This window comes from Salvelinus alpinus, chromosome 14, assembly GCF_045679555.1.
Source record: "Salvelinus alpinus chromosome 14, SLU_Salpinus.1, whole genome shotgun sequence".
In the NCBI taxonomy this organism is placed as follows: Eukaryota; Metazoa; Chordata; class Actinopteri; order Salmoniformes; family Salmonidae; genus Salvelinus; species Salvelinus alpinus.
The window spans coordinates 51,239,863-51,254,869 of NC_092099.1; the positions used below are offsets into that span (position 1 = coordinate 51,239,863).

At 43.9% G+C, this 15,007-nt stretch overlaps 1 protein-coding gene across 2 annotated transcripts in view; it reads left to right on the plus strand.

Annotated features, from left to right (window-relative positions):
* LOC139539036 (tyrosine-protein phosphatase non-receptor type 4-like) overlaps positions 1–15,007 on the plus strand; it is a 112,849-nt gene that overhangs the window by 48,205 nt on the left and 49,637 nt on the right. Inside the window, exons 3-5 of one of the 2 annotated variants that reach the window (XM_071341721.1) lie at positions 5,952–6,071; positions 13,876–13,918; positions 14,006–14,084. In XM_071341721.1, coding sequence (XP_071197822.1) covers positions 5,952–6,071; positions 13,876–13,918; positions 14,006–14,084 — 242 coding nt within the window. The remainder of the gene's footprint in view (positions 1–5,951; positions 6,072–13,875; positions 13,919–14,005; positions 14,085–15,007) is intronic. The other variant, XM_071341722.1, reaches the window with a different exon arrangement.

Sequence of the window (15,007 nt, forward strand, 5' to 3'; positions counted from 1 at the left end):
TGGAGGACCATCTGTTTTACACTGTCCTGGTGTGGAGGACCTTCTGTTTTACACTGTCCTGGTGTGGAGGACCTTCTGTTTTACACTGTCCTGGTGTGGAGGACCTTCTGTTTTACACTGTCCTGGTGTGGAGGACCATCTGTTTTACACTGTCCTGGTGTGGAGGACCTTCTGTTTTACACTGTCCTGGTGTGGAGGACCATCTGTTTTACACTGTCCTGGTGTGGAGGACCTTCTGTTTTACACTGTCCTGGTGTGGAGGACCATCTGTTTTACACTGTCCTGGTGTGGAGGACCTTCTGTTTTACACTGTCCTGGTGTGGAGGACCTTCTGTTTTACACTGTCCTGGTGTGGAGGACCTTCTGTTTTACACTGTCCTGGTGTGGAGGACCTTCTGTTTTACTTACACTGTCCTGGTGTGGAGGACCTTCTGTTTTACTTACACTGTCCTGGTGTGGAGGACCTTCTGTTTTACACTGCCCTGGTGTGGAGGACCTTCTGTTTTACACTGTCCTGGTGTGGAGGACCTTCTGTTTTACTTACACTGCCCTGGTGTGGAGGACCTTCTGTTTTACTTACACTGTCCTGGTGTGGAGGACCTTCTGTTTTACTTACACTGTCCTGGTGTGGAGGACCTTCTGTTTTACTTACACTGTCCTGGTGTGGATGACCTGTTTTATACTGCCCTGGTGTGGAGGACCTGTTTTATACTGTCCTGGTGTGGAGGACCTTCTGTTTTACACTGCCCTGGTGTGGAGGACCTGTTTTATACTGTCCTGGTGTGGAGGACCTTCTGTTTTACACTGCCCTGGTGTGGAGGACCTGTTTTATACTGCCCTGGTGTGGAGGACCTGTTTTATACTGCCCTGGTGTGGAGGACCTTCTGTTTAACACTGCCCTGGCTTGTGTAATGCACTGTACCAGTGAGACAGTGGTCCTGGCAGAGGCTGATCCACCCGTCTGATGTGATGGCCAGCTTTGGCACGTCCTTCCGCTCAGTGATCACATTGGTCTTTTCTACGCTATACCAGGTAGGAATGAATGTGTCACTGAGGTAACTCCTGGAGGGAGGGGTATATTTGGGTTGGGACTAACATACAACCCTTTTATACTACTATATCCTAAAAAGTTATCCAACTCAACATATACTGACAGACTGTTACTTAAAGCCCTTGGACTCCACTGTTGCAAAGGGGTGTAGGCCTTTCACTATGACCTTGGTCATGGCTAGGTGGCACTCATTCACCCTCTCCTCATGCATCCTCCCACTAGCTGCCAGCGTGAAGGGGCTTTGTGCTGGTCTTTGGCTTGGACCAGCAGTATTAGAGGGAGGAGTGGGTTGGTTCATTGTAGCTGCAACTTTAACAAAAAAGTTGCAACATCTTTAAATGGGTGATTAAATGTATGAACACACCCATAGCTAAACAATCAGCTGGCTAATGGTTCCTTTTGATCAGGAACCCATGTTCTCATAATTGAGTTAACTCAGTGTGTGGGCTCTAGGCTGCTAGCATACATACCTAACGTAGATCAGCCAATGACAGATGAACTACGAGCTAGGCAGTCAAACTGTGCATTTCTCTGCCTGTACATGATGCACTTTCGATAGATGTTTGGACAGATTGCATGCGTTTCTGCCCTAACAAGCAAAACTCTTGTTGCATTGTGGCAACGAGCATTGTCAGCATCGACTCTGGTGAAGTGTATCCACATTTTTGTATGTTTAGTTCTCTCTGCCATCGTCACTAATTAAGAGCAGGGTCTTTGTGCGTGCGACAGGCTCCTCGCGAGAGCGATCTCGCTTCTGGATTGGGAATAGTGAAAATGCATCATAGACGAATGTCTTAATCTTATTGCATATTAGAAACGGTTGGTGAGATGATAAAATGTACAGGATAACGTTTATGTAGCAATAATAAATAAATGTATTTTCTTAATTTCTCCAGTTCCGAAAGCAGAACCGATAACGTCGGAGTTTACCGATAATACGGTCTTTTATAATTTAGCCCCGGGGCCCATTTAATAGCTGGTTTCGGGACCCATCCCTAGTTCAGTGTCTTTTTTGCGACACCAGTGTCTTCCCTCCTGATGGGGAGCAGTCACTGCTTCTGCCAGGTTATTTGATCATGAGGCAGCCAGCCAGTCACAGAATGTTCGCCACAGGACATCTTCATGTTGTCATTGTTCCGAAAGAGGAAAAGCCTTCCTCTGTGAAGCATATTGAGCGTGTTCAGATATAAAAATTATTATTTTTATTTTTATTTAGCTAGGCAAGTCAGATAAGAACAAATTATTATTTACAATGACGTCCTACCGGGGAACCGTGGGTTAATTGCCTTGTTAAGGGGCAGAACGACAGATTTTTACCTAGTCAGCTCGGTGATTCGATCCAGCAACCTTCCGGTTACTGGCCCAACGCTCTAACCACTAGGCTACCTGCCGTCCCAAATGGCCACACAATCATATTAAATGTCAGGAGGAATATGAAAGCGCTTGCACAAACCCCCCTCCCCATGTTATTTTTATTATATAATGTGGGAATATGTGAATTATATTATTATGTAACTTCTCTGAGTAAATTTTTTTCTGGTTGATACTGTATATATATATACTCCATCTGTTGCCGTGGTAGCCCGGCTATAAAAGGAGCTTGTGACACTGATCTTGGCTCAGCAGCTAAATTAATAAAGCTCAACTTTCCTTCGATTTCCTTCCTCAGTTCCGCATCGATTTGTGCTCTGCAGTTCCTGGAAAGCCATCCGTCCCTGGCATAGCAAGAGTTAGATTGATCAGATTTGTCCAAGCCTTGTCGTGACCTACATTCCCTGACTGAACAGTTCCTCTGAATGTGAAGGGAAACTGAGAAGACAAGATGTAGTGATGAGAAAGTAGGAAGGGAGGAGGAGTGAGGATGATGAACGGGACAGTAAGAAAGAACCTGGGTGATTGTTGGTGTCAAAGACGGGTCACTAAATATTGTCACTAAACAACTAACATCGGTTCAATTACTTGAATTCCATGTAGTATCAACTCAAGAACTTTGTGGGACGCTGGAAGGGAGTTTTCATTAAGCAAATATTCAACCTTGCTCAGCTCAGAAACATGGTAATTAACTACAATGACCATAATCCATTGCGCCTGTTTTTCCCAGCTCAGGCAGAGATGGATACACTTTTATGCCTGCTACGTTAGGTTAGATGCACACAGACCACAGCCTGAATGAGAGGAATGTGCACATCACAGCAAGGAGAGGGGGATAGAGACAGTTTGTTTATGTATGCCTCATCTTCTTTGAAGAACTAGTAAAATGATTTAGTCAGACAGCTCTGCAGCTAGCCTAGCAAACTAAATAGGATGACTAACAGTACAATATGGGGAGTATATAGATAATGTTGGCTGGCTGCTACTGTCTGAGCAGAGATGAGCTAATGACTTTAAGGAATGAAAAATAATAGCCGTCAAATAAAAGCTAAGTAACATATACAACTGAAATGTTTTATTTCATAGTAATTTCCTATGTTTCTATTTATTTACCCAATGTGGACCTGACAGAGGCAATAGAATATGTTCAATGATAACTGCTTTTTGCTTTGGAATTTCCATTAAAAAGCTCCTTCTCACTCTCCATGCCTGCCTCATCCTCACTCTCCATGCCTGCCTCATCCTCACTCTCCATGCCTGCCTCATCCTCTCTCCCTCCCTGCCTCCTCCTTTGCCTGCCTGCCTCCTTCTCTCCTTCTTTGCCTGCCTGCCTCCTTCTCTCCTTCTTTTCCTGCCTGCCTCCTTCTCTTACTGCCTGCCTCTTCCTCGCTCTGCCTGCCGCCTCCTTTCCCTGCCTCCCTCCCTCCCTGCCTGCCTCCTTTTCTCTCCCTCCCTCCCTGTCTATTTGTCTTCTACTGCTCCTGAACAAGCTGTCTCATGTCACTCGACATTTCCCTCATTCCTCCAAGCTCAGGCTCTAGCAGTGCCTCAAGCCTCCTTTTCAGAGACTTTACCAGAGATCCATCTAGCTCTCCCTTTCTTATGATTGCAACCATGTTCAGTATGTTTACATGTAAATACTATATTTCTCATACATATAGGCTTTTGTGCATTGACACCACATCTATTTTAGAGATATAGTTTCCATTCAGACCACAGGCTTGTATTCACCTAATATTCTCCCCCTCCCTCACTAGTCCAGTCCTCACACCATCTCAGGCGCTGGCTCACAGATAGTGGTGGGGGTATTGATAAAGATCAGCACAAAGACTGTATGGCCCTGTCTGCCGAGTCGTCAATCATCCACTCACTCACTCTCTCTCTCTCTCTATGTCCCAGCCCAGTCTTCAGTGAGGATCTCAGAATGGGACCATTGCCATTGTCCTCCACAGATAACTGAAGTATCTTTCAAGACCTGTGTTAATCTAACTTTCCCATTTATTATCCAAACCTCACAGAGAATGTGTCAGCCCAGTTTAAATAGTTACTGCCTATGTCAAATCAAATGTTATTGGTCACATACACATATTTAGCAGATGTTATTGCGAGTGTAACAAAATGCTTGTATGTGGCATCGATATGAGTCAAACATGAATTCTAGTGTCAAAATTGACTATAAAGTGTAAATAGGATAATGTTGGTCATAAAGTCACTCCTCTAAAACTGAGTTTGGAACATCCTTGCGTCACAACGGGTAATTGAAGGTTGGGTTTTGATTTAATGATGTCCATTTGTCCACTGACATGGAATGCTGCGGTGATTGCTCTCTATCCAATAGCATAGACCTGCCCGGCGGCTCCAACTTTGTTCAAATAAGATTGTTTTACTTGAGAAGTACTGCACCAAACACCTTAGTTAGATATAAAATTGCGCAACTAAAACATTGTTGGGAAAAACATAGATTAGAATCACTGGCCACTTTTAGAAATGGATCACTAGTCACTTTAATAATGTCTCCATGTCTAGCATTACTCATCTCATATGTAGAAGCTGCACTCCACACTATTCTACGGTATCTTAGTCACTTTTAAATTGTGTTTACATATTGCGTCATCCATTTCATATGTGTATATAGTGTATTGTGTTCTATACTACACCACTGACTGTTAAACAGCCATCTCCAGCACATCAGAGGCTGCTGCCTATAGACATAGATTAGGAATCACTGGCCACTTTAAGGAAATGAAACACTAGACACATTAATAATGTCTCCGTATCTTGCATTACTCATCTTATGTGTAAACTGTACTCTATACTATTCTACGGTATCTTAGTCACTTTAATTGTGTGTAAATATCGCGTCACGCATCTATGTATATACTGTGCTCTATATTATGCCACTGTATCTTAGTCCAATGCTGCTCTGACATGTATGTGTGTGTGTATATATATATATATATATATTCTTAATCCATTCCTTACTTAGATTTACGTGTGTTTTGGGTATATGTTGTGAAACTGTTAGATATTACTCCACTGTCGGAGATAGAAGCACAAGCATTTCGCTACACCCGAAATAACATCTGCCAAACACGTGTGTATATGACCAACAAAAATTTGATTTGATTTGGTGTCATCTGAGGGTTGAGGCTAAAAATAGTGTACACGGGGAGAGGCTGTGTTTCCCCACTCTGTCAGCGCATGTTTGACAGTCAGCAGCCCAGAGCTGCCAGTCTGCTCCCTGTGGCTTAGAACTGGCCTGGGGCTGTGACATGGACTTACCTCTGTGGAGCTCTGTGTCAACACCATCACCATCCCCTCACTGGCACAGCACTGCTATGTGCCAAATGGGAGGCAGGGGGAGAGTGGGAGGGGCAGAAGGGAGACAAGTGGTTGTCACTGTGTCCCTGGTGTGACCGCGCTATGGGAGACGGACAGTGATAGGTAGCAGCTACTCAGACCTGGCTGCCACAAATAATTTGTTATTTTCTCGCTCCCTCTTTCTCACCCCCTCCCCCTCTCTCTATAGAAGCACAACCAGGGTCAGGTCTTACTGGAGGAAGTGTTTAAACACCTGGAGCTGACAGAGAGGGATTACTTCGGCCTGCATTTGTCCGACGACTCCTCCGACAGCCCGGTAGGTGCCAAGGTCAGACTCTTGATGGCAAAACACCTTTTTACACTTCAGTCAACACTGTCTCGTTCACTACTGTCCATCTCCATCAAGTCTTTCACTTGAGGACAGCCTTTTCCTGCTCTCACCTAAATGTAACTCTCTGTGGTGAATTTAGTCTTCAGACAAGTGTGTTGCTGTGAGAAATGGAGGGGGATGGGGAGTTATTGTTCTACATAACCCATTGTACAATCCATCTGTTAGCCTAAGTCATGTTGGAAGCCTGTATGTTAATGGGACATTGCCTGCCACTACACACTACACTACAACATAGCTGATGGTCGCCTCGCTTCGAGTCCTAAGGAAACTATGCAGTATTTTGTTTTTTCATGTATTAATTCTTACGTTGTCACCCCAGAAAATCTTAAGTGTTATTACATACAGCCGGGAAGAACTATTGGATATAAGCGCTAAGTCAATTTACCAACATTACGACCAGGAAAATGACTTTCCTGAATCGGATCCTTTGTTCGGACCACCACCCAGGACAATGGATCTAATCCCAGAGGCCGACCCAAAACAACGTTGCCGAAGGAAGAGGCAGACGGAGCGGCCTCCTGGTCAGGCTCCGTAGGCGTGCACAACGCCCACCGCTTCAGAGTGTACTACTCACCAATATCCAGTCTTTTGACAACAAGGTACACGAAATTAGAGCAAGGGTTGCCTTCCAGAGAGACATCAGAGTTTGTAACATTCTCTGTTTCACGGAAACATGTCTTTCTCGGGATACGTTGTCGGAGTCGGTTCAGCCACCGGGCTTCTCCATGCATCACGCCGACAGAGATAAATACCTCTCTGGGAAGAAGAAGGCCGGTGGTGTATGCTTCATGATTAATGACTCATTGTGTAATCATAACAACATACAGGAACTCAAGTCCTTCTGCTCACCTGACCTAGAATTCCTTACAATCAAAAGCCTGCCATATTATCTTCCAAGAGAATTCTCGTCAGTTATCGACACAGCTGTGTATATACTCCCTCAAGCAGATACCACGGCGGCCCTCAAGGAACTTCACTGGACTCTATGTAAACTGGAAACCATATATCCTGAGGCTGCATTTATTGTAGCTGGGGATTTTAACAAAGCACATCTGAGAACAAGGCAACCTAAATTCTACCAGCATATTGATTGCAGCACTCGCGCAAGCAATACACTCGATCACTGCTACTCTAACTTCCGTGATGCATACATGGCCCTCCCTCGCCCTCCCTTCGGCAAATCCGACCACGACTCCATCTTGCTCCTACCGTCTTATAGGCAGAAACTCAAACATGATGTACCGGTGACTAGAACCATTCAACGCTGGTCTGACCAATCGGAATCCACACTTCAAGATTGTTTTGATCACGCGGACTGGGAAATGTTCCGGGCAGCCTCAGAGAATAACATTGATCTATACGCTGACTCAGTGAGTGAGTTTATAAGGAAGTGCATTAGAGATGTTGTACGCAATGTGACTATTAAAACCTACCCTAACCAGAAACCGTGGATGGATGGTGGCATTCGCCCAAAACTGAAAGTGCGAACCATAGTTTAACCATGGTAAGAGGACTGGGAATATGGCCGAAAATAAACAGTGTAGTTATTCCCTCCGCAAGGCAATCAAACAAGCGAAATGTCGGTATAGGGACGAAGTGGAGTCGCAATTCAATGGCTCAGACACGAGACGTACAGTGGGGAGAACAAGTATTTGATACACTGCCGATTTTGCAGGTTTTCCTACGTACAAAGCATGTAGAGGTCTGTCATTTTTATCATAGGTACACTTCAACTGTGAGAGACGGAATCTAAAACAAAAATCCAGAAAATCACATTGTATGATTTTTAAGTAATTAATTTGCATTTTATTGCATGACATAAGTATTTGATCACCTACCAACCAGTAAGAATTCCGGCTCTCACAGACCTGTTAGTTTTTCTTTAAGAAGCCCTCCTGTTCTCCACTCATTACCTGTATTAACTGCACCTGTTTGAACTCGTTACCTGTATAAAAGACACCTGTCCACACACTCAATCAAACAGACTCCAACCTCTCCACAATGGCCAAGACCAGAGAGCTGTGTAAGGACATCAGGGATAAATTGTAGACCTGTACAAGGCTGGGATGGGCTACAGGACAATAGCCAAGCAGCTTGGTGAGAAGGCAACAACTGTTGGCACAATTATTAGAAAATGGAAGAAGTTCAAGATGACGGTCAATCACCCTCGGTCTGGGGCTCCATGCAAGATCTCACCTCGTGGGGCATCAATGATCATGAGGAATGTGAGGGATCAGCCCAGAACTACACGGCAGGACCTGGTCAATGACCTGAAGAGAGCTGGGACCACAGTCTCAAAGAAAACCATTAGTAACACACTACGCCGTCATGGATTAAAATCCTGCAGCGCACGCAAGGTCCCCCTGCTCAAGCCAGCGCATGTCCAGGCCCGTCTGAAGTTTGCCAATGACCATCTGGATGATCCAGAGGAGGAATGGGAGAAGGTCATGTGGTCTGATGAGACAAAAATAGAGCTTTTTGCTCTAAACTCCACTCGCCGTGTTTGGAGGAATAGAAGGATGAGTACAACCCCAAGAACACCATCCCAACCGTGAAGCATGGAGGTGGAAACATCATTCTTTGGGGATGCTTTTCTGCAAAGGGGACAGGACGACTGCACCGTATTGAGGGGAGGATGGATGGGGCCATGTATCGCGAGATCTTGACCAACAACCTCCTTCCCTCAGTAAGAGCATTGAAGATGGGTCGTGGCTGGGTCTTCCAGCATGACAACGACCCGAAACACACAGCCAGGGCAACTAAGGAGTGGCTCCGTAAGAAGCATCTCAAGGTCCTGGAGTGGCCTAGCCAGTCTCCAGACCTGAACCCAATAGAAAATCTTTGGAGGGAGCCGAAAGTCCGTATTGCCCAGCGACAGCCCCGAAACCTGAAGGATCTGGAGAAGGTCTGTATGGAGGAGTGGGCCAAAATCCCTGCTGCAGTGTGTGCAAACCTGGTCAAGAACTACAGGAAACGTATGATCTCTGTAATTGCAAACTAAGGTTTCTGTACCAAATATTCAGTTCTGCTTTTCTGATGTATCAAATACTTATGTCATGCAATAAAATGCAAATTAATTACTTAAAAATCATACAATGTGATTTTCTGGATTTTTGTTTTAGATTCCTTCTCTCACAGTTGAAGTGTACCTATGATAAAAATTACAGACCTCTACATGCTTTGTAAGTAGGAAAACCTGCAAAATTGTCAGTGTATCAAATACTTGTTCTCCCCACTGTATGTGGCAGATTGTCTACAGACAATCACGGACTACAAAAATAAAACTAGCCACGTCACGGACACCGATGTCTCGCTTCCAGACAAACTAAACACCTTTGCCCGCTTTGAGAATAATACAGTGCCACTGTTGCGGCCCGCTAACAAGGGCTGCGGCCTCTCCTTCTCCGTGGCCGACGCGAGTAAGACATTTTAAACGTGTTAACCCTCGCAAGGCTGCCGGCCCAGACGGCATCCCTAGCCGCGTCCTCAGAGCATGCACAGACCAGCTGGCAGGTGTGTTCACGGAAATATTCAATCGCTCCCTATCCCAGTCTGCTGTCCCCACATGCTTCAAGATGTCCACCATTGTTCCTGTTCCCAAGAAGGCAAAGATAAATTAACTAAATGACTACCGCCCCGTAGCACTCATTTCTGTCATCATGAAGTGCTTTGAGAGACTAGTCAACGATCATATCACCTCCACCATACCATTTTAGAATAAGGCTTTCAAGGACAACAACCACCCGAGCCACTGCTTGTTTACCCCGCTACCATCCAGTAGGCGAGGTCAGTACAGGTGCATCAAAGCTTAGACCGAGAGACTGAAAAACAGCTTCTATCTCAAGGCCATCATTAAACAGCCATCACTAACTCAGAGATTCTGCTGCCTACATAGACTAAAATCACTGGCCAGTTTAATAAATGGATCATTAGTCACTTTAAATAATGCCACTTTAATAATGTTAACATATCTTACATTACTCATCTCATATGTATATACTGTACCTTATACCATCCATTGCACCTTGCCTATGCCGCTCGGCCATCGCTCATCCACATTTATATGTACATATTCTTATTCCATCCCTTTAGATTTGTGGGTATTAGGTAGTTGTTGGGAAATTGTTAGGTTACTTGTTAGATATTACTGCACTGTCGGACCTAGAATCACATAATTTCTCTACACTCGCATTAACATCTGCTAACCATGTGTATGTGACCAATACAATTTGATTTGATGACACACACTGATGCAGTGTTAATATGAACAGGAGTTGTGTTGACACCGTCCTCCTCATCTCCCCTCCATAATTGTTGTGTACTGTCACTACTGTCTGGTAAATTTGTACATTCGGAAAGTATTCAGACCCCTTCACTTTTTCCACATTTTGTTACGTTACAGCCGTATTCTAAAATGGATTCAATAGTTTTTTCCCCCTCATCTGATAACACACAATACCCCATAATGACAAAGCATAAAAATTAAATGTGTGTAGATAGATAGATAGATAGATATCTATCTATAAAAAAAAGAAATCACATTTACATAAGTGTTCAGACGGTTTTGATTCAGGAAACTATGCGTATGTCGTAAGTCACGACTTCACAAGAGAGCTGTTTGAACGTCATTTTTTTTTTTTATCAAATTTTTTGGGGCAGAAATGCCTTCTCGAACATGTGAACTTTCATGTGCCTTAATATCAAACTTGTATGCCATCTGTAAATACGAATACAATTGTTAAATTATGAGCCTAGTTGGTTTAGCCACAGAAAAAGGGGCAACCTTCCCACTAGCCATGATTGGCTGAGATAATGAGTGGGCTTTACATGCCAAGAGATGAGTTTGGATTGGTCTATTGGAGCTGGTTAGTATGTTTAGGTAATCGTGTCAAACGCTGCTTTTTTATATTTTTATGTATAGCGTAGTAAAACTGCATAAACTTAATGTCAAGTTAAAGTGTACTGTTAGCTAACTAACGTTAGCTGGCTGGCTCGCAAGGAAACGTTATGTGTTTGCTCTCCACTTTCTGGAGGACCGAGTTTCGAAATCAGTGGAATTTGAGTATGATAGCTAAGGAGATGAAGGAAACACCAGTCTGGATTACAATGTAAAACTAAGGCAACCATGCATGGCATCAGACAGGAGACGCGTCCCACCATGATGCATACTGGTAAGATTTTCAGATATTACACGTTTCTAATTTTGACAGAAAGTGGTTTCATTTCCAGTGTACTGTTAGCTAGCTAACGTTAACTGGCTGGGTCGCTAGCTAATGTTATGTGTATGATCTTATTCTTTGTATCTCAGACACATTTGCTTGACTAGTTATAGCCGTTGAACCTGCTGGTTAGCTACCTGCAGATTTATGTAGGGTAGTAATGTCATGAGTTGTTGGTCCATTGTTTTGCTTGCTAGCTAGCTAGCTAGCAAAACAATGTCCTAACAATACATGTCTTAACAAAAGACTCCACTCTAATTTTTACGAAGTATTTTCATTTCCAGTTAGTGTACTGTTAGCTAGCTAGCTAATGTTAGCTGCCTGGCTCGCTAACGTCATGCGTTGGGATTGATTGTTTACCTAGCTAGCTATCAAGCTACAATTCTTAACAAAAGACTCATCTTAGTGTGCCAGAGCGCAGAATAACTGATGCATTTTTGAGTGCTAAACACCCGTTGAATATGTCCGTTTTCAGTAAACGTTGGCAACAAAGCGTAATTCAATTGTTGCCAGTCTCACAGGTACAGTCACCAACGCTCTGGATAACATGAAAAAAGCCTAACCAGCTCTGCTAGTGTGAGTAAAATGGTCAGAGTGGGGTGTTCTCTCATTATGTGTCTGGAAGTAGCAAGCCAATGTTTGCCAGTTAGCTTGGGTGCTTGACTGTAGGTCAGAGCTTTCAGAACAACCCTACTTACTTATTGGCCAGAGCGTCCAGTGTGCACTCTGAACGCGAAACCACAGATAAAGCAATAGGGTGAGTAATGTTCAGTGAGCTGTTCTCTCTCTTAGATGTCTGGAAGTAGCTGGACAATTAGTACAGGACGCACGGATCAGTGTGTGATCAATGCTGAATGGGTGTAGACAAAGAAGGGCTCTCCAATAGTAGTAGCAAAACATTGAAAGACGGTTTTCTCAAAAGTGAGTTTACAAGTTAATCAACTTTCAAAGCAGATTTACTTTCCCATTGTTTCCTCAAATGCAGTGTATGATATACCAGTTTGTAGCTATGAGTCTCTAATTTATCCCATGTAAATAACAGAAATTCAAATGTGTGGTGAGTCACATTTACTCAGTACTTTGTTAAAGTACCTATGGCAGCGATTACAGACTTGAGTCTTCTTGAGTATGATGGTACAAGTTTGACACACCTGTATTTGGGGAGTTTCTCCCATTATTCTCTGCAGATCCTCTCAAGGTCTGTCAGGTTTGATGGGGAGCGTCATTGCACAGCTATTTTCAGGTCTCTCCAGAGATGTTTGATCGGGTTCAAGTCCAAGCTCTGCCTGGACCACTCAAGGACTTTCAGAGACTGTTGGGAAGTGATCCTTTGCCCCGGCTGATGTCCTGAGCGCTCTAGAGCAGGTTCTCATCAAGGATCTCTATTTACTGCTCATCTTTCCCACGATCCTGACTAGTCTCCCAGTACCTGCCACTGAAAAACATCCCCACCACCATGCTTCACCGTAGGGATGGTATTAGCCAGGTGATGAGCGGTGCCTGGTTTCCTCCAGACTTGACGCTTGCCATTCAGGCCAAAGAGTTCAATCTTGGTTTCAGCAGACCAGATAATCTTGTTTCTCTTGGTCAGAGTCCTTTAGGTGCCTTTTGGCAAACTCCAAGCGGGCTGTCGTGTGCCTTTTATTGAGGAGGGGCTTCTGTCTGGCCACTGTACCATAAAGGTCAGATTGGTGGAGTGCTGCGGAGATGGTTGTCCTTTTGGAAGGTTCTCCCATCTCCACAGAGGAACTCCGGAGCTCTGTCAGAGTGACCATCGGGTTCTTGGTCACCTCCCTGACCAAGGCCGTTCTCCTCCGATTGTTCAGTTTGGCTGTGCAACCAGCTCTAGGAAGAGTCTTGGTGGTTTCCATTTAAGAATGATGGAGGCCACTGTGTTCTTGGACCTTCAATGCTGCAGAAATGTTTTGGTACCCTTCCCCAGATCTGTGCCTCGACACAATCCTGTCTCGGAGCGCTACGGACAATTCCTTGGACCTCATGGCTTGGTTTTTGCTCTGACATGCACTGTGAACTGTGGGACCTTATATAGACAGGTGTGTGCTTTTCTAAATCATGTCCAATCAATTGAATTTACCACAGGTGGACTCCAAGTTGTCAAAGAATCTCAAGGATGATCAATGGAAACAGGATGCACCTTAGCTCAATTTCGAGTCTCATAGCAAAGGGTCTATGCAAATAAGCTATTTCATTTTTTTATTTTTAATGCATTTGCAAAAATTTCTAAACCTGTTTTTCTTTGTCATTATGGGGTATTGTGTGTAGATTGAGGTTTTGTTTATATTTAATGCATTTTAGAACAAGGCTTTAATGTTTAAGGGTTCTGAATACTTTCCGAATGCGCTGTTACTAGCTACAGATCATCACGGCCCAGCCTGCATTTCCCAACTGGAAAACAGAGAGTGAGAGGTGGAGGGGGCTGACTTGTGAATAATTGAGAATGAACACGGCTGCTGAGGAAATGCTGTTGTGTCATTGAGTTTCTCCTCATTTATCTTTTACAGAGATGGCTGGATCCAAACAAACCCATCAGGAAGCAACTAAAACGTAGGTGAACCTTCAGTGGATGGATTAACTAGGAAATTGTTGTTTTCAAGTGTAGATACAATAGTCTCTCTCATTGTGCATTTACAGGGGGATCGCCTCATAATCTGAGTTTCAGAGTGAAGTTCTTTGTGACCGACCCTAATAAACTTCAGGAAGAGTACACTAGGTAAGGATACTAATTAGAAATTGAACATTTTGCTTAATGTTTAAACTGCCAAAATTCCACGTCAATTCAAAATGTAGAATAATGGTCCTATTACGTATGTATGACCAGGCAATGACGTTATATCAACCGCAACCCTTTACAGACATGGAATGCAGCTACAGTAACATGGCAATAGCGACCACTGATAACAATTTATGAAGGAATCAGAAGAGTATGTACCTTTTCAGGCGGTAGAATTCTGCTCCGGCATATGTTCTATTGTTTCAGACGGTAGAATTCTGCTCCGGCATATGTTCTATTGTTTCAGACGGTAGAATTCTGCTCCGGCATATGTTCTATTGTTTCAGACGGTAGAATTCTGCTCCGGCATATGTTCTATTGTTTCAGACGGTAGAATTCTGCTCCGGCATATGTTCTATTGTTTCAGACGGTAGAATTCTGCTCCGGCATATGTTCTATTGTTTCAGACGGTAGAATTCTGCTCCGGCATATGTTCTATTGTTTCAGACGGTAGAATTCTGCTCCGGCATATGTTCTATTGTTTCAGACGGTAGAATTCTGCTCCGGCATATGTTCTATTGTTTCAGACGGTAGAATTCTGCTCCGGCATATGTTCTATTGTTTCAGACGGTAGAATTCTGCTCCGGCATATGTTCTATTGTTTCAGACGGTAGAATTCTGCTCCGGCATATGTTCTATTGTTTCAGACGGTAGAATTCTGCTCCGGCATATGTTCTATTGTTTCAGACGGTAGAATTCTGCTCCGGCATATGTTCTATTGTTTCAGACGGTAGAATTCTGCTCCGGCATATGTTCTATTGTTTCAGACGGTAGAATTCTGCTCCGGCATATGTTCTATTGTTTCAGACGGTAGAATTCTGCTCCGGCATATGTTCTATTGTTTCAGACGGTAGAATTCTGCT